At 40.4% G+C, this 23,632-nt stretch overlaps 1 protein-coding gene and 1 pseudogene across 1 annotated transcript in view; both read right to left on the bottom strand.

The window, feature by feature from the left end:
- The window catches only part of Trpc5 (transient receptor potential cation channel subfamily C member 5), a 277,718-nt gene that overhangs the window by 50,752 nt on the left and 203,334 nt on the right, over positions 1-23,632 (bottom strand). The window contains exons 4-6 of the mRNA XM_048441898.3: positions 13,684-14,020; positions 11,447-11,586; positions 5,333-5,655 (exon numbers count right to left, since the gene is read on the bottom strand). Of these exons, the coding sequence (XP_048297855.1) occupies positions 5,333-5,655; positions 11,447-11,586; positions 13,684-14,020 (800 nt within the window). The remainder of the gene's footprint in view (positions 1-5,332; positions 5,656-11,446; positions 11,587-13,683; positions 14,021-23,632) is intronic.
- Positions 15,656-16,211, bottom strand: LOC146889216 (small ribosomal subunit protein eS24 pseudogene; annotated as a pseudogene).

Genomic DNA, 23,632 nt, shown 5'->3' with positions numbered 1-23,632 from the left:
GCAAGCTTAAAGCGATCAGTAGAGTGGTAGAGCTGGATAGATAACAACCCCAGAGGTAGAAATTGAAGCAAGTGATATACAATTAATAATAGGATTGCTTCATGTCCAGCTACGTTGCAAATGGCTTCCTTGTAGAATTGGTGACTCTAAATGAGTTTGCTACACTCACCAATGCTTATTTTCTGGTCATACTGCATATTTAAATGAGATAATGCCACTGTGGAACATCAGATAAAAGCTTCATAGGTTATCTTATATTATTTCTTATGTTTGCATGCATGTAAATCTATCTCCAGATTAGAAATGATAGTTATTACCAGACTTCATTGTTTCAGTTATTGATGGGTCTTTTGAATACGTTTATGTTCTGGGCCCCTGTAGGGTAAATACAAACCTGGTTATGATGAACATCTCAGTTTAGTGGAGACAGAGACAGATAGCTAAAATATCGATGGTTACATATTACAGAAGAGGTGTTTACAATACTGTAGTGCAATACAAGAAATCCACAGTTGAAAGTGGGTAAGAAAAGGCTTTAGAACAAGTGACACTGTTAGCTTCTATAAGGTTGGAGAAGAGCCTGCCAATTTGGCTAGGTAGGTGTGATGGTTTATCTTGGTTGTCAACTTGACACAACTGGGAACAAAGAACCTCAACTGAAGAACTGCCTCTATCAAATTGAATGTGGACTTGTCTGTAAGGACATATTATCAACTTCTAATTAATGTAGGAGGTTCTAGCCCACTGTGCACAGTATCATCCCTAGACAGATGGGCCTGGGCTGTTTAAGAACTGTTACTGATCATGAGTATGGAATCAAGCCAGTAACTAGCATTCCTCCATGGTCTCTGCTTTAGTTCCTGCCTTCAGGCTTCTACCTTGAATTCCTGCATTGACTTCCCATAACGATGAACTATGACTTCAAAGTGCAAGGTGATATAATGTCTTCCTTCTCCAAACTGCTTTAGCTCAGAGGCACTTATTACAACAGAAAGCTAACTTGGATAGTGGGGACAGGAACTCCAGGCAGAGGGAGTGATGCATCATGTACGAGACCAATGCAACTGAGACAAGAAGCTTTTTTTTTTATCTGGGGAGCAGAAAATATTGACTATGAAGGAGAGTGAAAGCATGTAGGGACCCGGTGTAAACTTTCATTACGGTAAAGAGGCTGGGTTTACAGAGGAGAACAGCAGACACTGGGTAGGCATGGAGCCTGGGGGTTGATGAGATGATACTGGGACTCAGAAAGAAATTTCCACATGGTGAAATTATTATTATGAGGGGGAGATAAGATTGCAGGCAGAAAGACCAGTTAAGAGGCTATGGCTGGAGTTTTTTAAGATTTAGACCTGAACTTAAGCAGTGTTTCTCCCCAACTGCCTTTCTCTCTCTCTCTCTCTCTCTCTCTCTCTCTCTCTCTCTCTCTCTCTCTCTCTCTCTCTCTCTCTCTCTGTGTGTGTGTTGCAGGAACTTTAGAAAGTACAACTGACTGTGTGAGTTGAAACCCTGGATGTTTCATGAATAATATGAGAATAGTTTATGAATGTCAAACGACTGCTAGAATCCTAGCTGCTGTCATTTACTGAGCTGAGGAAATAAAGGGAAAATAAGTTAGAGGGACAACATGAGCATAAGTGGTTTAGTTGTGGACATTCGGTATCTTGAGTATCCTGTGGAATGAAGAGCCAGGGGTTTTCAGGAGGCATCTGTAGGTGAGTGTCTGGACCACTGAAACCAGATGCAGGACTTTCAGGTTAGCATATTTACATTATCACTCTGTAACCCTCACAAAGGCTATGACCAGAGAGTGACAGTGCCTTCCCAACTGCCTCTTCCAAGAGCAGATGAAAGGCTGGTACTCCCAGTGTGGAATGTGGAGCTCAAATCAACAACAATGTTGCCATGTAGTTGTCAGCAAGTGTATTGTGTTCCTCACAAAATACATTTCAAGGGGAAAAGAACTTTCACTGTATCTTAAAGAACAGAAGCAATGGTATTCCTGGAGAACCATATGGGAGAGGAAACGTGGGGCAGACACCAAACTTTTTTTATGAGGTATTTAAACAACCTCACGTTCCCCTTCTGTAAAAAGCTGTCTTTCTGATGTTCCAGCTGAGCAGCATGCATTCTAATAGGTATTATTATCAATGTCAAAGTCAAAGTGTTTGAAACAAATTTGAATCAGGAAAACAATCCGAAGATAGAGGAGAAAGTTGAAGTGACATTACTGCTAATTTGGGTCCAACATGACAATGTGTCTTCATACCTGATACTTCAGAGACATAATTTCATGTATGGCAGATGCCCATTCTTGTTGACAATTTCTGCTAAGCAAACGATGGGAACAACATATCCATTGGCTACAGGAGTGTTAATAATGATTACAAACGTACAGGGAGGCATTTCATACACTTCCTTGGCAGAACTCACATGGATGGAGAATTGGTGAGGACCTGACTTCCTAGAAAGCACCTTGCCTTCAATTGTTTCATGCTTTGGAACACTTTTATGGGAATAATGCTGTCACTTGGTGCAAAAGACACTGCAGAATTGTGCTTTTTAATGAAACTAGGTTGTTATGAGTTCTGTCCCCAGAGTCCTGCAGGAGAAGAAGGCAAAGTTCCTAGTGAAGAAACTTCAGGAAGGTGCTAAGTTACTGTTGTACACTTGCTTGGCTTAACAACACAGTGCTAATTCTTGACCAAGCCACTCTGGGAGATTTGGTTCCACCCTCTGGGAGGAGAGATGGTTTGTAGTCTGGTGGAGGTGAAGTGTGCTGTAGTGTGCAAAGGAATGAGCCAACATGCTTCACTCCAACATGTTCACTGGGGAGATCATTTGACTGGGGAGATCATTTGAAAGATAAGAGGGAGGAAGAATGTCTAGAGACTACGTATTTGGGAAGACCTCTTTCTCTTCCCACGAGGGAGATTCATAGTGGAAGGATGCTGAGACTTCCCACAGTGAAGAGAACTTTCAAATTTTGTCTGAACATTTCTAAAATACATCTCACCTCAGACTCTATTTTCATGCCTATTACCAATCGATTGAACTGAGGGATTTCTATAACTCATTTTAGGAAATACAGCTAGAGGCAAATTACATGAGGAGGAGAGAAAACATTGGATTTTTTTTCCCTGTGAGTATATTTGATCAAGTTAAAATGCCTTTGCAAAACTGAGTATGATGGCGAAAACCTGTAATCCTAGCACTTGGGAGGTGGAGACACGAAGATCAGCAATTGAAGGTGATCATCAGCTACATGGAAAGTTCAAAGCCAGTCTGGAATAACAGGAGACTTTGTTCCAAAACGGCAGCAGCAGCAGAAGCAGCAGAATCATCATCATCATCATCATCATCATCATCATCATCAGCAGCAGCAGCAGCAGCAGCAGCAACAACAACAACAACAACAACGACAGACTTCTTTAATCTCTGGCCTTTGTTGTTGTTGTTGTTGTTGCTGTTGTTGAAATAGAGTGTTGCTGTGTAATGGAGGTTGGGCTCAAACTTGTATTCCTCCTATCTTATCCTGGGAGTGCTGAGATTCTAGGCATAAGCTACCACCTCTGACCTGGTTGTAGTTACCAAAATCTTTTCTAGAATGCCAAAGTTCACTGAACTCTGAACTGACGTCTAGAGTAAAAGAAAAAAATAAATCAATGAAACAGACAGCAAGTTGTCTCCGTGAGTAAAAGTGCTTGTCACCAAGCCCGATGACCTGAGTTTGAGCTCCAGAACTCATATACTGGAGGGAGAGAATTAATGTCTAGAATTACGCCTTCATTTATGTGATCTCTCTCTCTCTCTCTCTCTCTCTCTCTCTCTCTCTCTCTCTCTCTCTCACACACACACACACACACACACACATGTTTAAAGGACTCATAAATTCACTGGAATGTTATTTGGCCATAGAATATTAAAATTCTAACATCCATGGGAACATAAATTAATGCATAGTATATTAATGTTAAGTGAAACAAGCTATCCATACCAAGACTGCACGATCTCATCAGTATATGGAATGTAAAAGAGTTGATATTGTAGAAGCACAGAACAGAACGGTAGTTATTGGAGGCTGAGGAAGAGGGGAAAGTGGGAAGGGTGGGAGCGGTTGGCCAACAAAAACAATGTTGCAGTTGGATAGAAGCAAGAAGTTCTGATGATCTGTTATACAATAGGAAGACTACAGATGAGAATAGCACATTGTACAGTTTACACTGGCTAGAACCGTTTCTGCATGTTTCACCACAAAGTAATGAGAAATACTTGTATTGATGAGGATGCTAACTATGCAGATTTGATCATTGTACTTTGTGTGTTCATATATCATAACTTCACCTTGTACCTCCAAGATTTGTATACATTTTATATGTGCAACTATTTGTTAAAAAACAAAAAAAATGAAAAAAGATGAATTATTCGTTTCATGACTGAGAATCACGAACAAGTTTAGGCCTCCATAATGGATCTTGAGATGGACAAAGTTAAGGCACACTGATGCAAAATGCAGTTTCTGACCTACGAAAAATTGCATGAATTATCTGTCCTCCCTCTGCCCTCCTTCCCTCCTTTTTTGCTTTTGCTCCATTTAGACAGGGTCTCACTGTGTAGCCAAGGCTCTTCTCAAGCTCACGAGCCTCCTGCCTCAGCCTCCCAAGTGTGTCACATCATCTAGCTGCTGTTTGTTTCCTCTCCTCTATTTCCACTATCATTCTAAAGCCATTTAGGAAGTGAAAATATTCCAAAGGAGGTCTTCACAGCAGGAAGGAAAGGCACAGACTTTACCTGCCTAGAGACTGTGGACTTCTGGACAAAGGGCAATAAGCTTCCTTCTACACCCAAAATGGAGCACAGGCATTTCCAATCAATCCCCGCCTCAATCCCTAAATTGGTCTAGTAGGCTAGCTGACTATAATCTTGCCCCAAGCCAATTACTCTGTCCTAGTGTCCTGATGTATTAAGACATCTTTGTCTCCTTTGCCTTGAGCTTGACTTACAGTTGTCAAGTTAATTTTGTGGTTGCGAGCTCTTAGGAATAGTCTTGCGTTTTCACTTGTCTTGTGACTGCCACTCTTTTGAATGCTACAAAAAGTACTCAGACATACATTTTTTTATGGAGTCACCACAAGGCTCTCTCTGTCTCTGTTAAATCTCTATCTCTTCTCATGTACTTTGTGTTGAAGGAAGAACTTTCTCCTACCCCAGACCCTTTGGGTAGATCTGCAGCGAGCTCTACTATCCCATCGAGAGATACTGATGAAATTGCGCATGGAAAATAGAACAAAAAGAAGGCAGAAAGAAGGCAAAAAAGAGATGTGAGTCTTACGTGGAGAAGGCGTTGTTCTGTTTTTCACACCGGATCCCCTTGCAGTTGTTAGGTTCATCAATAGCTCTGGTCTCATAGTAAAAATAAAGCTGGTTCAGTCCATTGGCAAAAGCCAGCAGTACTAGGCAGTAGATAAAGAGGAATTTGAGTATATCAAGCAGCATGCGTCCCAAAGAGATCTGTAGAGGCCCTAAGTGGGAGTTGGCTGTGAACAAGGATATGAGACGCAAGGAACTTAAAATGTTGGATATTGCGAAGAGCGCCTCTGCAATCAGAGTCGGGTGCCACATTTCCCATTCCTCCCTTGGACGAGAACCATTATACTGAAAAAGAAAAAAAAAACAACAGAAGTGCACAATATGAGAAGTACAGTGAGCATTTCCAAATCTTCCTCTTTGTACCCTGCCACACACAAAACATGCACCCGACACCCAGCTTACATAAAATTCCCCGTGCATGGCACTATTTGTTTGTCGTTTTTGCCCCATTCAATCAGTACACAGTGCTAATAACTCTCTCCCTCCTACTCTTATCCAAATATATACCAAGCATATATACATAGCAGAAGGAATTTCAGAGCCATCATCTGCAGCAGCCACCTGGGGTTTATCAACAGACATTTCTAACTGTGAGTTTACCAGATTGTTGTTGTGTGCTGCTGAAAAGGAGCCACTGGGGTGCTCAAGCTAGTAGGGACCAATTATTCCTCTTCTTGGTGAGATTTCAATTCAGATCTATGCTCCCCCCTCATTGACTCGAACACATGGTCAATTTGAAGTTACTGAAGGACAATAGATAGATACGACCTCCTCAGTGTTCATTCTCGAGACTCTGCTGCCTACAGTTTAGGGCTGATAGCGAGTCCTTAGGGAGCCTTTCTTCAGAGCTTTCTGCTGCATTTTTAGCAGTTTGTAATATATTCTGCACCATTGCAAATGGCATGTCAACCTTCCAGGTAACAAATTTAGTACTTCTCTACATAGCAGCATATGGATGTATTTTGCTGTTTCTTTAACAACCTTACAAGTTAGAAAGGCCTTCCAGTGCAAATGAAGAACCAGGAAGTTGAAGGAGAGGGAATAGCCAGTATTTATAGGGTTGGTTGCGCATTTCCAGCCTCTTGAAGGCCTCTAGCTTCTGAAATGTGGAGAATAGCCTCATAGAAAAGTGTGAGATGGTGAAGTCTGGACTCCAGTTTGGAAACGGTCACTTAAAACTGTAATTTTACCTTCACAATAAAAGGCGACTAATGCCACCCCTTCCTGCTGTATTGTTCGTGGTACTGTGTTTATGTGCAAGAGTCTCTATACTCCATAAGGTAGGATGGTATGGAAATATAACGGACTAATTGTTAACCCTTCCCAAGGACAGAGGTGGGTTTTGCCTGGAATTCAATCTGAAGCATCATTACTTTATACTCTCATTTAAATATCCCAGATTTCTCTAGGACTAAATGTAGACGACTTTCCTGAGAAACTGTGTTGGGGCCCAAATTATCTTGTATTTCTCAAGTGTGCTTCACTTCCAACAACCAATAAAACTGATGGTGTTAAAATCACGTGTGTATGGCCAATATTCTTCATTGTCAGAGGAATAAGAGAGACCACGCCACATGTGTGCTTCTATTTCACATAGTCTTTTTGGTGACTGAACAAGTTTGCATAATCATAGCCAAATTTTCCACATTTTCCTTCAAAGAAAAAAAGCAGGCTAAAAACAGTCGCTGCATCGCTGTGAGCAAGTGGGTGGTATGCTGGTCTCACAAATGGAGAAGCTGAAATCCAGAGAGGCAGAGTGACTTGCTAAAGATCACACAGCAAATTTGCTGATAAAGCCAGAACCCCACATAGCTCTACATTAAGTCTAGCACTGTTTCCATAAAATGTCATTCACATGGGGGTTGATCTCACAACACAGATGTTACAAAGGTTGTCACACATTTTGAGGTCTATGTGAGAGGTGGAGATAATTTGCTGACAACCAAACAGCACTCATGTTTTAAAATGAGAAATAATCAGATGGCATATGTACAGCCTATAATTTATTTTACTTTTATTCTGTCTCTCCAGCACAGAGAAATCTGTTACCCACAGGACGACGAATTTGAGTGTGCAGGATGCTCAGAAGCATGAAAGACAATTCTCCCGAGACATCTCTAGTTTGCATCTTATATCTCTGAAGAACAGCACCTTAGCAGGTGGATGAAAGGAAATTAGCTCAGAGTTCGTCTAGCCCAGATGTCAACAGCATTTTTCAGTCAAGTGTCAGATAGTGCATAGTTTCAGCTTTGTCAACTGAGGGTCTCCGTCACAACTTTCTAACATTTGCTTCCTTTGTAGCACTAAAATGGCCAAAGACTGTACATAGGCAAATGTATGTGCTAGTGGGTCAAGTTTGGTCCATGGACCATAGCTTCATAACCCATATTAATTTTGTAATATTGTATTGTAAATTTTAAATTGTAATTTTTAATTACATCTAATATTGTAAATTTTAAACTGTATTTCTTAGACTCTCAGGGCTTAATGGAGGCATCTCATGGCTGTTGTTGGAATCACAAAAGATGACTAGATGATAAATTGCTCATGCCAAACTTAGCCCTTTGGGCTGTTTTATATACTGCAGTTCTGTGTAATCTCTGCTTGATGAAATGTTTCCATAGAACACAAAACTTGAAAATTACTAATGAAGTTTAATTTTCTGATTTATCAGAGGCAGGATTGAGGCTCTCAGAGGCAGAGGGATTGGATGGTGGTGATTTAGCTCACAAGTGTGAGTAGGGACCAGATCCATGTGTCCAGAAGCTAGATTACTGATTCTGGGTAGTAAATGACTTTCCTTATATTCTTTGAAATGGATTGGCGTTTGAAGCTTGGCCTCACTGTTTTTTTCCAAAAGAGGTGTGAATTACAATCTGTTAATCCAAAAGTAAAATCTGAAGAGGAATAGCCTGACATGGGAACTTGACGATGGTGTGAACATGGAGAGGTGTTTGTATCTACAGTAAAGTAATTGTTGGAGAAATACCCACAACTCAGTAAAGTCCAGATTCAGTCTGTGTCTGGGTCATGGTGGAGGAGGGATAGACCTAAGTGATATGCTAGAAGCTGAAATGCTGATACGCCTCCATTTGAAGGGTTGTGTGGGTACCGAAGGTCAAGCATATGTAGCGTTGTTCTCTTGGGTTACGTTGGTGAACGTCTTTTGGTTCTTGTTGCTTTAATCCCTGTGAGGTGAAGTATGTGTTGTTAATGATTTTTTTCTCTAATAAATAAAAAAAATCTGGATCTGGGAAATGGTTTAGTGGGTAAAGTGCTTACTGTGAAAGCAAGAGAACCCGCGTTCAGATCCCTAGCAGTCATGCCAAAGCCAAATGCAGTGGTACAACCCTGCTGCTTAGGAGGAGGGTAGAGACAGATAGATCCCAAGGATGTGCTGGCCTACCCTGCTAGTTGAAATAGTGGGTTTCAGGTTCAGGGAGACACCCTGTCTCAAAAAATAAGGCAGAGAACCATCGAGGAAGACATTCAATAACATCCATTCACAAATGTGGACACACACACACACACACACACACACACACAATTAAAAATAAATTAATTAATAAATTAAGGAATTTTAAAATGCTGATTCATCTAATTTCAATACCATTCTGCATTGACTCCAAACAACAGTGATTTGAAGTTTTCTAAGGGGTCTTTAGATTGTATTTTGTAACTTTTTTTTTCAAGACAAGGTTTCTCTGTGTAGTCCAGGCTATCCTGGAACTCACTCTAGACCAGGCTGATCTCAAACTCACACAGATCTGCCTTCCTCTGCCTTCTGAGTGCTGGAACCAAAGGTGTGCACCATCACTACTGGGTGTGACTTCAGTCTTAATGGTTGTCTCATCCTGTTCGGGGAATCTCTAAACTGGTTGCATTTTTGTGGATGAGAGGACCACACTCTTTCCCCTTACAAGTTCTCATTTAAAATATCCAAATTCTGGGGGCTAGAGAGATGGATCAGTGGTTAAGACTACTCGCTGCTCTTGGAGAAGACTTGCATTCAATTCTCAACACCCACATGGTGGCTCATAACTAATTGCCTGTAATTCCAAGTTTAGAGAATAGGACCACCTCTTCTAACCTTTATAGTCACTAAACATATGCACACAGAACACTCATACACATAAATATGTTTTAAAAATCCAAATTCATGCTGGGTGTGGTGGTACATGCCTTTAATCCCAGCACTCAAGAGGCAGAAGCAGGCAGAACACTGTGATTCAAGGCTAGCCTGGTCTACAAAGCAAGTTTCTGGAAAGGTAGGGCTGTTACACAGAGAAACCCTGTCTTGAAATAAAAAATCCAAATTCTGCATGTGACATCTCTTATTTATGTTTCCTTAGAGTGGTAAGAGGCAGAATTTATTGGCTTAGCAGAGTGAGTTTAGTATACTTTGTGATCGAGAAGTATTTAGCTCTTTGGAAGCTTTACCAGTGAAATTGGGAAGATGGTATGATTAGCTGATGCTGAGCATCTGAAGACACATTTTAATACCCCAGATAGAAATGATTTTTTCATCAAGCATTCTAAACTTTCCTGTTTAAACAAAACCTAGCAATTTCAAGATTTATAAGTTATAGTTTTATAATATTTTTATTAATTTTATACATGCATACAATGTATTTTTTAAGGGAAAACTGTATGACTTAGCTAAAGAGTGTCATGGAGTTAACCCATTCACGGTTAACCAGAGAGTTAAACATTGTCTTCACCAGGCTTTTTCTTCTAAGAAAGTTGTAAGGATGTGTTAAATGATCACCACACGCATAAGGCATACTCTTGGGCTCCTTTCAAAAATGTTTCATGAATGCATTCAATATTCATGCTCTATATAACTCTCAAGGTCTTGCAATTTATGCAATATGCATATTAGGGATATAAAAATAAACTAAGTTGTTGGAGACTTGGGGGACAGCCATATTCCCATTCTCAAAGTCCTCAAAGTAAAATTTAGTATCAAAAGCATGACTGACTAGACATCTTGGGGAATGAATTGTCAGCCTTTCCTGCTGGGGAAAAAAACTCAACTCTAGGTAGAAGGAGCACAGCCACACATTGTGTTAAGTACCAGACCTGAACTAAGACCTGTGATTATCCTCAAATACAGGGACTTGTGAAGAGGTGCCTGGAACTTTCTTTCCTTCACCCTTGTCTCATTTGGCTTGGGGAAGGTCATCTTTCATGGGCTGTATCTCTGGGAACGAGCAACCAGACATTACCCACTTACAGATCTCATTAAAAATTGAAACTGTGCACATTTTCAAACAATTTTCTGGATAACTTAAGGTGCTCATGCGCAGGGAAAAGATCAAAGTGAAGGGGTGTGCACAGAGTTTACATTTTCTGAGCTGGTAGAGGGATGCAGGTTGGGTGATACTGAAAATCTGGAATTTGTAACTGATCAAATGCTTATCCTGACAGAAAAAGTAATAAAGAAAGCAGAGGCTACTGTAGACCTATGTGCCACACAGCTTCGGGAGTTCTGCTGCTTGTCATAGGAAGAATGGTGAAGGAGGTGGTGATGTTTGGCTTTGCGAACCAATGACTCCAAAGGTAAAGGAGAGCTGACCCTACCTATTCCAGAAGTACAACTATAGAGGGGAAACAGCTTTATTCCGTATGTCTCCACGGGGAGGAGGAGTTACCAATGGATATGGCATGGGAAATGTTAATCACATATGCAATAACTGGTTTTACTAAAGGGAAAAGTTAGAGGCTTTTTGGAGGAAATGGATTTAGTGAATTTCCTGGTACTACTCTGTACTATATCAGCGTGCCAGCTCGTTCAAAAGAACGTTATTGATGTTTAAGCACTGAAGGGTGAAGACACCTCTACCATGAAGTCTGAGAAGCTTAAGGATTCACCTGAAAACATGTTCTGTTCTCCACTGGCTTTGCTTAAGTAGACCCTACTTACAGACTATTGAGTCTCTGTCGTATTTTCTAACATTGATGGAACACTCATTCATTTTTCCCATTAACACTCCTGGCTACAAGTTTAAAAGTTTATTGACATAACACATCCAAAATAATTGAGGAAGAAAAATGCTACACATTTCATTTTTACCTTGACATAGGCCACAATCTTCAAGGAAATAGTTGCCAGGTAGAGGGAGTTCATTGCAAAATCCATTAAGTTCCACCAATCATGGATGTATTCCGTGAATCCACCATCCCACATTTCCTTTATCTCCCCCCAAATGAAACCTGAAGAATGGAGGCAATAAGTTTATTTATTACTTTATCAAGGCAGTGTTGAGCATCACAACAGGAGTACCCCAAGTGAATAAGGAGGAGATTCATGAGTGAACTTGACTGAGTGGGTGAGACTCTGAGAGGTGGAGACCACTTAGCTCTTTTTTTGTCAACTCGACCTCCCAAGTTTGAATTTATCAAACTTACTATGCTTTTCACTCCTCTGGGCACTCTTCACTTTTATTTTTCAAAATTTACATATGAAGTCTTAGGTTTCATGGTGGCATTTTGAGACATAAAGCACAATTTGCTTTTGCTGTTCCTAACCCCGCTTCTCACTCACCTCCCTTCCTCCTTTACCCTTCTACTCCTTTCCGCTTTCAAGTCCCATGCATTCTAGTTCCTCTTCCTCACTACCCCCTTTTCTCGCATGATCTTCTTTCTATTTTTATGACCTATATTCACACTCAACACTCATATATTTATCTGTCCATTAAAAGTAAGGATCTTCATATAAAAGAACATGAGGTACTTATCTTTCTTAGTCTAGGTAGCCTCATTCAATGGAATATTTCTGGGGTCCACCCATTTCCTTTAGAGCTTTCAATTTTATTATTCTTAACAACTGAATTAACTTCCATTATGTGTGTGTATCCTGTTTTTAATTATCTATTCATCTGTCAATGGGCATCTAGGCTGGTTCTAGTTCCTTGCTGTTGTCAATAGTGCAGTAATAAACACAGAGTGCAAGTGTAAGTGTGGCTATGGTGGGATAGTGGGTCCTTGGGTACCTGAGCCAGGCATACTACAGTTTCATGAGAAACTACCACACTGATTTCCACATTGCCTGCTTAAGTCTCTCACCAACAGCCAACGAGGCTTCATCTTTTCCCACACCCTTGCCAGTACATGGCATCCCTTACTTTCATGATGATAGCCATTATGAGTAGGATGAGAGAAAATTTCAAAGTAGTTTTAATTTTTATTTCTCTGATGGCTAAGAAAGATGACTACTTCTTGAAATATTTATCGTCCACTTTGTCCTTAATTGGATGCTATTTCAATTTTGTCTTAAAGTTGATTTAGCTACTGAAATTTAAGGCGCTGTACTCTACAGTTTTCCCATTTGGGAGTGTACTTGGCTTCATCAGTATTATTCCATGGTCCTTACTTTCCACTGGGTGCTAAGGAGAAAGGCTCTCCATGAGTTTTGAGGTGAGTAAGTCGACCAGGGACCAAATTGCCAGATGTAAGTAGTGAATCTAGGCATTGTGGCCCCAAATAATTTAGGATCCCATTTTCTCTGTGTTCCTTTCATTATGTTGGTATTTTGTGGAGTTTTGCCTGATGACAGAGATATTTCAGTAAAAGTGTGTGGTTTTGGTCAAGCTTGTCACTTACCAGACTTTACATATGAACCTCTAAGGGGATGCTGTTAACTTCCAGAACCAGGGTAGCACTTAAGATCTCTCCGAGAAAATCCCAAGTGAAGCTCATAATGCTAGCTTGGGGTTCATAGTTTGGTGATCAAAGACTTAGAAGATGTCATGTGCTTGATGGTCTGGTAACATCGAATTAGGCCTAGAGACATAAGTATATCAACTTCACTGTTGCCAGTGGAATTTCCCAGGTTTCTCTGCTGACTGTGGGATCAGTATCCCAATAGCACATGGAGCCTGAACAGGTGCTAGGATGGTGTGAAGTGGACACAATCACAAGAAATCAGCAGAATCCATGTGCCTCCTGGTTATGGGAAAGGGCGCTTTAGGAAGACTGCTCAGTGCTTGCCTTATCCAGTTTACCTGAAGCCTATATGGACCAACACAAAGCTTTCTCCCCTAAACCACAACAGCCAGTTTCCCTCCATCCTAAGAGATGTTATGTGAGCAGATGCAAACACTGAGAACATGCCTGGTCTCCAGTGGCCCATGCATAATTGAGTGATCAGAACCTAGGATAGTAGGAGCCACATTTCTTAGATTCTCAACAAAGGCCTACTGGAGGGGTTCCTAGGTCAGAGCTACTCTGAGCGCATGTAAAGAGTAGTCCTCCTTTTTAAAGGAGGACTAGAAGACAGCCTGGTCATTATTGTTGTTCTGTTTCACACACCTAGAACCCAAGGCAGAATCATCCATTCCACAATAGTTGGGGGAGGCCCTTGTACATGGAGGTCTGTCCTGACGATATGCTGAGAGGCCAGGAGAAGCATGAAGAGGAAGGTCAGATAGGAAGCTGTGTGGCAGATGAACTTGATAAAGGGCTTCTTGATGAAGAGGCCAAGGTTGCTTCTGGGTGAGATGAGATAGGCAATAGACAGCATAGGAAACAGGAAGCCAATGGTCATACAGGTCAGAAGCTTGACTACCCAGTGCTTTCTCCGCCATCCAGGGAAGCCATCATACCACAAGGTGGCAAGCAATTGTTGGCAGTTTGGCTGAGCGACAAACTAGAGGAAAAAAAAAAAGAGACAGAGAGAGCGAACACGTTAGGCACCTAAGATGTTCAGGAAAAAGTCATCGTTCATAATACTTATGCACAGTCTTCTCCAGCAAGAGACTATGTAACTAATCACAGTGAAGGCTGAAAATCATGAAAAGCACATTGAAAAATTTAATTCCCAGGTCCATTCCTGATGGAGTCTTTAAGGTGTGGAGAGATAGTGCCTGGACATCAGTTTTCTAAATTTTCCTGGGAATATGCATGCCTCTCAGCTGAGAATCATGGGGATTTTTATTTCAGACTGATTTGCTTCTACGTATTCCCATCACCTACATGCGGTCACCATCAAGTGTGCAGTTGGTTTGCGGAAACACAAACTACCAGAGAATAAGCCGTGCCTGTGGCTATGGTTTGAAATGGAAATTAGTCCCCTTTTTAATTTTGCCTTTTTCCCATTTTGTTTTGGTTTGCAACAAATCGTGTTGCTACTTTGCTATCTACTTAATACCCCTTCTAGCCTAGATATACAACACGGGAAAAATATTTGGGGGCCAATACTATAATATTGTATACTAACCCAGCTGGGATTTGACTTAAGGCAATTTACAAAGTGTCAGTGATTAATAATTAAGGAATAATCAGCAAGGCAAGTCACCCTGCAGCTGCTACTTCCTGGTAAGTGACTCAGTAGGGAGCTCAGCTGTCAACCATGATTTGAAATACTGCCTACATTTGACTAGTCAAGCTTCCCAGGGGGACAGATTAACATAGCTACACCGTGTAGCATGCTAGTAGAAAGGACAGAAACCTGTTCCACCATTTACCTAACACCTAAGGCAAACTATCCTAACTTTGCTATTACATTTACAATGATCAGAAATTCTCAGTTGAATCAGTCTCCGTGAACACATGGGTAGACTATTTCTCAGCATTCCTGGCCATGTGACTAAATCCTCATTAATGAAGTAGGAATAGAAATGATGTGTAACAGTTGAAGGATTGGCCCATAGATGGTGTCCATTTGTTCCTCCCCGACCTTACCCCATTTGGGGGCTTTTGTGAGCTCATGCCCCTCTTTATCCATGAGGAAGAGAACTATCATGCTGACCAAGAATATTTATATTGAACCATTACATGCATGAGAAAATTCTATTGTTTTTAAGCCACCATATTTTTAGGTTTAAAGCAGATGAAAATTATGAAACTATGAAAAATAATCTTTTTATCTCTATGACTGAAGAGACGGCTCAGGGTTTAAGAACATTTGTTGCTCTTGCAGAGGACCTGGGTTCAGTTCCAAGCCTCAACGTGGCAACTCACAACCATTTGTAACTCTGGTTCTAGAGGATTCAGTGTTCTCTTCTCACCTCTGTGGGCACCAGGCACATATGTGGCACACATATACACACAAAGGCAAAGCACTCTCACACACAATATATCAAATGCTTTCTAATTTCCAAAATATTTTTATTCTCTGACCTCGTTTCACCCAAATACATTTATAATTTCTATTATGTACCTATAACTCCTTTCCACAATTCATAACAAAATCAAATAGATCCTTTTTACTTTTCTAGGCATCAGAGACTATGCTAAAGAAACCCAAAAAGATATAGGAAAATTGGAGGGTAAAGCTAGAACTTCAGATGCAATGAGAAAAATCGAGAATATTTAGTCTCGCGAGGACCACAGTGTATGAAGAGTGGGATGCCTTTTTTTTTTTTTTTAAAGCTTTTAGTTTATTAGTTCTCTCTTTAGAAATGTGCCCCACCATGACAGACTAAGCCACTGCAGGATTTTAGTCCTCTTGCTTTTTGCTGGCTCTCATGTTGGCCTTCACAAATGCCTCATCCACGACATTTTTTCAACATGACTTTGTGTTCCTTGCACTGTTCTTTTTTTTTTCTCAAATAGATCATGTCTTACAAGTCTGTATTTGGGCACATTCTGCTTGCATACTTAAAGGATTCATAAATCAGGCCAAGGCCAGTTGTCTTACCACCACCATAATGGGTTCTGAATCCAAATGCAACAATGACATCTGGTATGGTCTTATGTACTTTGGCTAGCAGTGGCCAAATTTCTTTCTTCAGTGCTGTTGGTTTCCCAGAGTGAAGGACATAGACGACCATTTGTTTCTTCTGAGGTAGATGGTTGGTCATGAATTTCCTGATCTTGACAATTACAGGGTCATTCATGGTGGTTGTTGTCCTCAAACAGCCAAGGAGGAAAGGGGGACATTTTTGTGATGGGCAACAACATGAATGTGCAAGGAAAGACTACCCTCCCAAGGCAGTTTTACAACCGTGCAGCACAGGAACTGGAAGGAGTATAAACAAGGCATTAAAGGGAATACAAATGAGGCTTCTGAAGCATGGGGAAGTACCTGAGTGGAGTATAAAGGATGCATAGAAGATGGCTAGATACAGAAGAGAGGGAACAGGAGAAAACAACAAAGGCAGAGTGGATGACATAACCAAAGACATAGAAAGAGGTAAAGAAGAATGTGGCTCATTTTGGGAGCAGTCTTGGTGTGGCTGCAGCTTGTACTGTGAGGCTGTAAGTGACAAAAAATGAGACTGGGGGTAGGGAGGGGTTAAACAGCATATCAAATGATCTAATCTTGAGACACCATAAATAATGCAGACTAGCATTAAGAGCAATGGGGAAACATAAGCAGTCTAAGTATGTGTATGGACACACTGGCATGCATGTTTGCATGTTTCTATAACAGTTTGTAGAACAGAATACTGGTATCATTTTCATTTTACAGATAATGACAATGACACCAAGATACATTTGTTGGTAGAAGGTAAGCTAGAACTGATACCCTAGTCTGGCTGACTTTATGGACTTAGCTCACAAATACTGAGTACTCTGAGACTCCTTGGGTAATGTGGTATGAGACAGAGAAAACTGGATTTCCTCTTATCTTGCTCGTAGACCTTGCCACACTGATAGAAATGCCCATATCACCTACTGCTGTGGGAGAAGCATCAAAATTTTACTCACATATTTAGAAAGTAGAATATATGGAGCTATTAAATACTGTTAACAGTTTCCAGTTAGCATATTATCTTATCCAGTTAAGTGATCAGCCTTCCAGTAAATGCCAGAGTTGAGTGTAAAGTACAGCAAACATTAGTTTAGATTATAGTATTCTATAAAATATACTGGTTCAACTCCTGGCTCTGCTATGTATTAGTTATATAACTTTGAACATTACTAAAATTTTAAGTTAATCAGTATGGTATATCTTTTCGTTTATTTGGTCTTTATTTTCTTCTAACAATGACTTATAGTTTTTAGTTTACATGTCTTACACTTAATTCTTTAATTCTATTGGTTAGCACTTTATTAATTTCAACGCTATTTCTTTTCAAATTGAATTTTGGATTGTTTAGTGATACTGAATAGAAACTATTTAGAGATAAAACTTTAACAAATTTAGTTAAAGCACCGAGCTTTTAGTCATGATTCATAAATTGAGACAACCTGTATTCTACAACTTGAAAGGTTCCCACTAGACAATGGCAGAACAATGGATTACATAAAGGAGGGAGGGAGAAGAAAATAAAACAAAAAGAGAAAAGAGCAAATTGCTAACATCAGGTTACTTCTATTTACTTTTTGTGCTATCAAAGTACAGAGAACTTCATTGTTATGTGGACTCAGGTAGACTGAACCTCCTGTTGTCCAAAATGCTCATCTACTTTGAGTATTATTCGGATCCCTAAAGTGTTTGCTTGATTATGTGACAGCGTAAGTGACTATTTTGTTTTGGTCTGGTCTGTTGAAGCCTAGTTTCTGATCTCGTGTCTCCTCCATGGTTATTGTTCACTGATTTTGCATGTTGATCTTGTATGTTGTAGTTGTAACCATCTCACTTACTAGAACTAAGAGTTTTGGTTGTTGTTTATTCCTTAGGATTTTCACTTTACCACACTATGTCATCTGTGAATAGAGTTTTAATTCTTCCTTTTTGAACTGGATGCTGGTTTGTTCTTTTTACCTAAATGAACTAATGTCTATCTCTAGCAAAGTGATGAAGTAGTGAGGGTGTGAATGTGTTTGTCTTAATTTAGATCTTGGGGCAAAAAGCCTTTCATAGTTTTCCATAGTTAGCTTTTATCTGGTTCTCCTCTAGTTACACTTTTCACATGTTTCAATCATGAAAGATTGCCGGATTTTATCAAGAGCTTTTCCTGTGTCAATCAACGAGATCTTATTTATGGGCCCTATTCTTCCCCCCACTACTACATTATATTGGTTGATTTTATGTTAAATTGTTTTCACATTTCTAGGATACATACCGTTTGGTTAGGTGTGTGATCCTTTTTATACATTGTTGCAATCAGATTGGTTTTGTTGTTTATTCTACTATGATCCCCAACTATTATGGTCTGCCTCAGGCAGCCTAGTTATTAAACAACTGTTGCTAATGTTTTCCAAAATGCCCTTGAAAGGGGCTGCTGGTGTAAGAAGGCAAGGACTGTGACTGACACATCTTTTTAGAGAGTTGCCTAACAGTCATACTGACAGTTCACTAGGGATAGGTTTATTCAGAGTGATCTATAAACACTCCGCTCACTCCAGTGGATGCCAGGTGCTGACTTTTTACAGATACTGTGGCAACAGGGATTTTGGCTTTCAATGTTGCTGTGGGCTGGGTAAACGAAGATGGGAATAGGATATGTTAAAATGCTGCAAACCTTGCTGTTCTTTCTGATACTCAGCTGGTTTCTTTGGATAAATTAATCTCTGATTGTTGGAAGCTTTTGATTCATGTCTAGAGTTTTTGGGAAAAAGTCAATTTTAAGGAAATTCTCAAGGTCTTGGTGCTATTTTGTAAGAGTGAATTTTCAGAAGTCCGGACTCTGCCATTCTGAAAGTGGTTTTTGTGACTTTTTAACTTGTCATGTGTGAGAATTGGGGAAAATGGTACATTTATTTCCCAATTCTTCTGTTCAGGAATATCAAAAGAAATAAATGAAACCAATAAAGCAAAGGAAAATGAAGTTTAAGGAACATAGGAGCTTCTGAATAGCTTCCTGGATTTAGAACATGCTTTATTTTTCAATAGATTCCCAATACTTTGCAAAATGCCTTACATAAGGTTGATGCTAAATACATATTTTAAAATATTCTCATTTATCCTTTGACAATTTCATACATATACACAATGAATTTTGTTTTTATTTGCCCCCTACTCCTCCCCCACAAATTCTTTTACTTTATGTTCTCTCTCTCTCTCTCTCTCTCTCTCTCTCTCTCTCTCTCATTTTAAAATAACTCAGAACCCAATTAGTGCTGCATGAACATCCATGCGTTTGAGGTCATCCACATTACCATGTGGACCATTGGTGTGGGAGAATTATCTGTACTCTGTCAATCATGTATTTTAATAAAACGCTGATTGGTCAGGCAGGAAGTATAGGCGGGACAACCAGACAGGAAGTAGAGGCGGGGCAATGAGAACAGGAGAAAGCTAGGGAGGAGGAAGCTCACTCTGCCATTCCTGCCCAGATCACCGAAGAAGCAACATGTGAGCTGACAGCTGAAAAAGGTACCAAGCCATATGGCTAACATAGATCAGAATCATGGGTTAAGATAAGTCATAAGAACTAATAAGTAGCCTGACCTAATGCATCAATCAGCTTTATAACTTATAGAGATCTCTGTGTGATTGATTTTCTCTGGCACTTGCCGGTTGTGGGGTACTGGGCAGGAACAGATATCCCAACAAGCCAGCCCTCATGCTACAGACCATGGTTAATCAGGAGCTAAACTCTTGAAGAAAACTGACTCCCTCTTCCCCAACTGCCAATAGCTCCTCATCTAGGGGTGGAGCCACATAAGTCCTGCCCCCATTTATGCTGAAATGATGACTGGTTTGATTTTGTGCAGAACTTACACAGGCAACCATGGCTGCTGTGAGCATAGGTATACTTTTTTTTAAAAAAAATAAATGATTGAATAATTATCTCTATGTTGCCAGATCCAGCAGAGAACCCTTTTTCCAAAATCATTATTTTTTAGACTATGAAGGAAGCCATGCCAGGGGACTAAGATGATTCTCCTAGAAATCACATCTAGGAATGATTCTTACCAAAGGGGCATTACCAAATCTTATAAAGTGCCTCATACTGAGATTTTTCACATGCATCAGCTCACAATAATGGCAGATATTGGTATCATACTCATTTTACAGATGATGCCAATGGTGCTTGTGGTGATACTTTGTGATCTAATAAATAAAGCTTGCCTGAAGATCAGAGTTAGTTAGTCACAGAGGCCAGGCAGTGTTGGCACACACATTTAATCACAGCACTCTGGAGGCAGAGGCAGACAGATTTCTGTGAGTTCAATGTCACCTTGGGCTATGATATATTGATCCAGTCTCAAAGAGATAATGGAGCCAGGCAGTGGTGGCTCACACCTTTAATCCCAGTACTTGGGAGTCAAAAGCCTTTAATCCCAGTACTAAAATGGTGGAACAGGAAGTGATATGAGTGGGCAGAGAGAAGAATACAAGGTGGGAGGAGACAGGAATTTGTTGCATTCAGTCTGAGGATTCGTGGAAACAGAATCTTGGCCATTTTGGTTTGAGGATTTATTTGGTAGAGGTTAAAGGTCCTCTACTGGCTGACTCTTTTACTTCTCTGATATTTCAGCATGCACCCCAATATCTGACTCCAGATTTTTATTATTAAGACCAATTAGAATTCACACGACAGGTGTTAAGGTACATTTGTTAGTGGGTAGTAGAGCCAGAACCCTAGTTTGGCTGACTCCCTGAGCTAAGCTCACAAACACTGTGTTCTCTGACAATCAATGGGTAGTGACCTGAGAAACACAGAAAGATGAATCTCTTCACATCTTGCTTTTAGACCTTGTCACCCTCATAAAAACGCTCATACCGCTCACTAAAATTTTGCTCATATCTATAGGTAGTGATAGTATATGAATAATTTAAACAGTGTCAACAGTTTCCAGTTAGCATATTATATTAGCCAGTTAAGGGACCTGCCTGCCAGTGAAGCCTAGAAATGATCAGGCCCCTTAGTAGCATGTAGGAAATGTGAAAACAGAGGGGGCCTACTTAAGAACACAGAAAAGTACCAAAGAGCTGAGCTACCTCACTTAGCTTGGTGCCAGATTTGCATGTGATCCATCTTTCCAAACTATGCAAATCTTCTGCACAATTTTCCTCACTGCCATTGTCCTGTGCCTTTGTACTGCCTCATTCCCCAACAATTTCAGGCAATGATTGCAATTCATTAGATATGTGTCTGACATAATACACAGAACTCTTTGAAAGTCTTGCCTTTCCCCCTTCGACATTAAACTCCTTTTGTTCACTTACATTTTTGAGATGGGGTCTCACTATGGAGCTCAAGCCAGTTTAATCCCACCATGGTGATCTTCCTGCCTCTACTTCTCCCATGCTGGGATTACAGTTGGGAGCCATCATGCCTGGCTTAAGATTTCTTTCTTTCTGTTAAAATTGAATTTTGCCAGCACACATGTGATAGTCAGAGGACAACTTTGTACAATCGGTTGTCTCCTTACACCTTTACATGGGTTCTGGAGATCAAACCCAGGCGGTCAGGCTTGCATGACTGAGTTCTTCACCAACTGAGCCATCTCAGCAGCCTAAGGTTGTGCTTTAAGTCAGTAGTTTTCAACCTTCCTAATGCTGCTACCCCACAATACAATTTCTCATGTTGTAGTGAGCCCCCAACCATAAACTTATTTTTGTTGTTACTTCATAACTGTAATTTTGCTACTGTCATGAATTGTAATGTAAATATCTGTGTTTATTGATGGTCTTAGGTGACTCCAGGGAAGGAATTGTTTCACCCCCACCCCCGCCAAGGGGTTGCTAAAACCAGGTTAGGAACCGCTGCTTTAAGTGGAGTGAAGGGGTTACTTTTTGCCCCTTGCAGGAGTACTTCTTGGCAGGAATGATGCAAAGTTGGATAGGGAAGAACTTATCCTTTGCTCAGAAAACTGCAAAGTTTTCTTGGCTTTCCTCTTAGTAGAATTCTGACTTGGTTTATAAAGGGAGAACCATCTCCCTAACAAAAGTCACATATGAGAGGCGTGTTTCTACAGCTGTCTAAATAGTCAGTTGGCTTTAATAGCTCATTTACCTGCTGACCCCTCAGCACATGAGAAATTGATTTGCTTATTGCAAGGGATGCATATGGAACTTTCAACAAGTATTTATACCCACTGCAGCCCAGTGCTGCCTAGTGCTTGCTAGAGGAGCATGACCTGAGAGACTTGGAATGTTTTCCAGCCTTCAAGAGCCTAATTACTAGGAAACTATTTACAAGGCAAGCACCTGAGCGCTAAGATGCTTGCAGAAGCCACACAGAGGGTAGACAGGCTAGGTCTCCAGATGGTTGGCTCCTACAGATTATCAAGGCCACCCCCCTCTCCAAATCCAAGGATTATTCATGCCAAGTAAAGGTTAGAGAAAAGCTCTTGCATATTTTATTTCCTATTGCCATTTTATAAGAGAAAGGGCTACAATGAAAGACACTCATTCAGTGTAGATCTATATAATAGTTTTGGGGAAATCTCACAGCTTTGTCATGGGAACTTAGGACATTCATTAGAAAGGAGGAAGATTTATGCAGTACGAAAAGGAAGCAGCCTAGGTTATTCGGAAGCAGGAATAATCAGCAGGCACCAAAGTACCAAGGAAAGTCTGGAGAAAATCATGAAATCAGAGTACGATGCTTCTTTCGGGAAGCCTTCCTTGATTTTTCCAGCCAGAGGTGACCTGTCATTCCTTCTTAAGCCCAGGTGACTTTGCTTCTTCTTGCTGGTCCTCATGCTGTACTTGCTCTGAGTGGAGACTGTGCCTCTGACTTGGTCTTTATATTAGACTTTTAGGCTGCTGAGGGAGGGACACTTTTGTATGTGCCATTTCTATCTCAGCGTGCTTCGTGGCTTTTATGGCATTTGACAATATGAAGCAATGTCTCCCTCTTCTCCCTGCTAAAATTCTGACTTAAATGATCAACTGTCAGAACTCTTTCCCCCTTGGCCACTGAAGCACATAACTCATATAGCACATTCCCCTGCCAAGTCCTCAGAAATGCAGACACCATTTCTCTTTTCATCTAAATTCTGGAGTCCCTCAAGGCATGTCTCTATCAGTAGTCATAAGAGTCAGAGACAAAATATGCACAGCATTTCCTGTGCTTTGGGTAATTTTAAAAGCTCTTTATGTGTACAGATGGTCCCTGATTCATGATGCTTGGACTTCTTATGCTACGAAAGCAATATGCACACAGTATAAATTGTACTTCAAATTTAAACTTTTGTTGCTGTGCATTTGAGGCCATCCTGGGTTATATTAGTGAAGCAGTTCTCAACCTGTGGGGTCTCAATCCCTTTGAGGGTTGAATGACTCTTTCACAGGGGTCCCATATCAGATATCCCTGCATATCAGATACTTATATAATGATTCATAACTAGCAAAATTATAGCTATAAAGTAGCAAGAAAAACAGTTTTATGGTTGGGTGTCAGCATTAGGAAGGTTGAGAACCACTGTATTAATGATTTTCATCCCAACTAGTACCAAAGAGTGAGACATATCC

The sequence above is a fragment of the Myodes glareolus genome, chromosome X (genome assembly GCF_982192425.1).
Source record: "Myodes glareolus chromosome X, mMyoGla1.1, whole genome shotgun sequence".
In the NCBI taxonomy this organism is placed as follows: domain Eukaryota; kingdom Metazoa; phylum Chordata; class Mammalia; order Rodentia; family Cricetidae; genus Myodes; species Myodes glareolus.
Note: the sequence above shows the minus strand (reverse complement) of the source record. Positions and strands in the feature narration are given on the sequence as shown.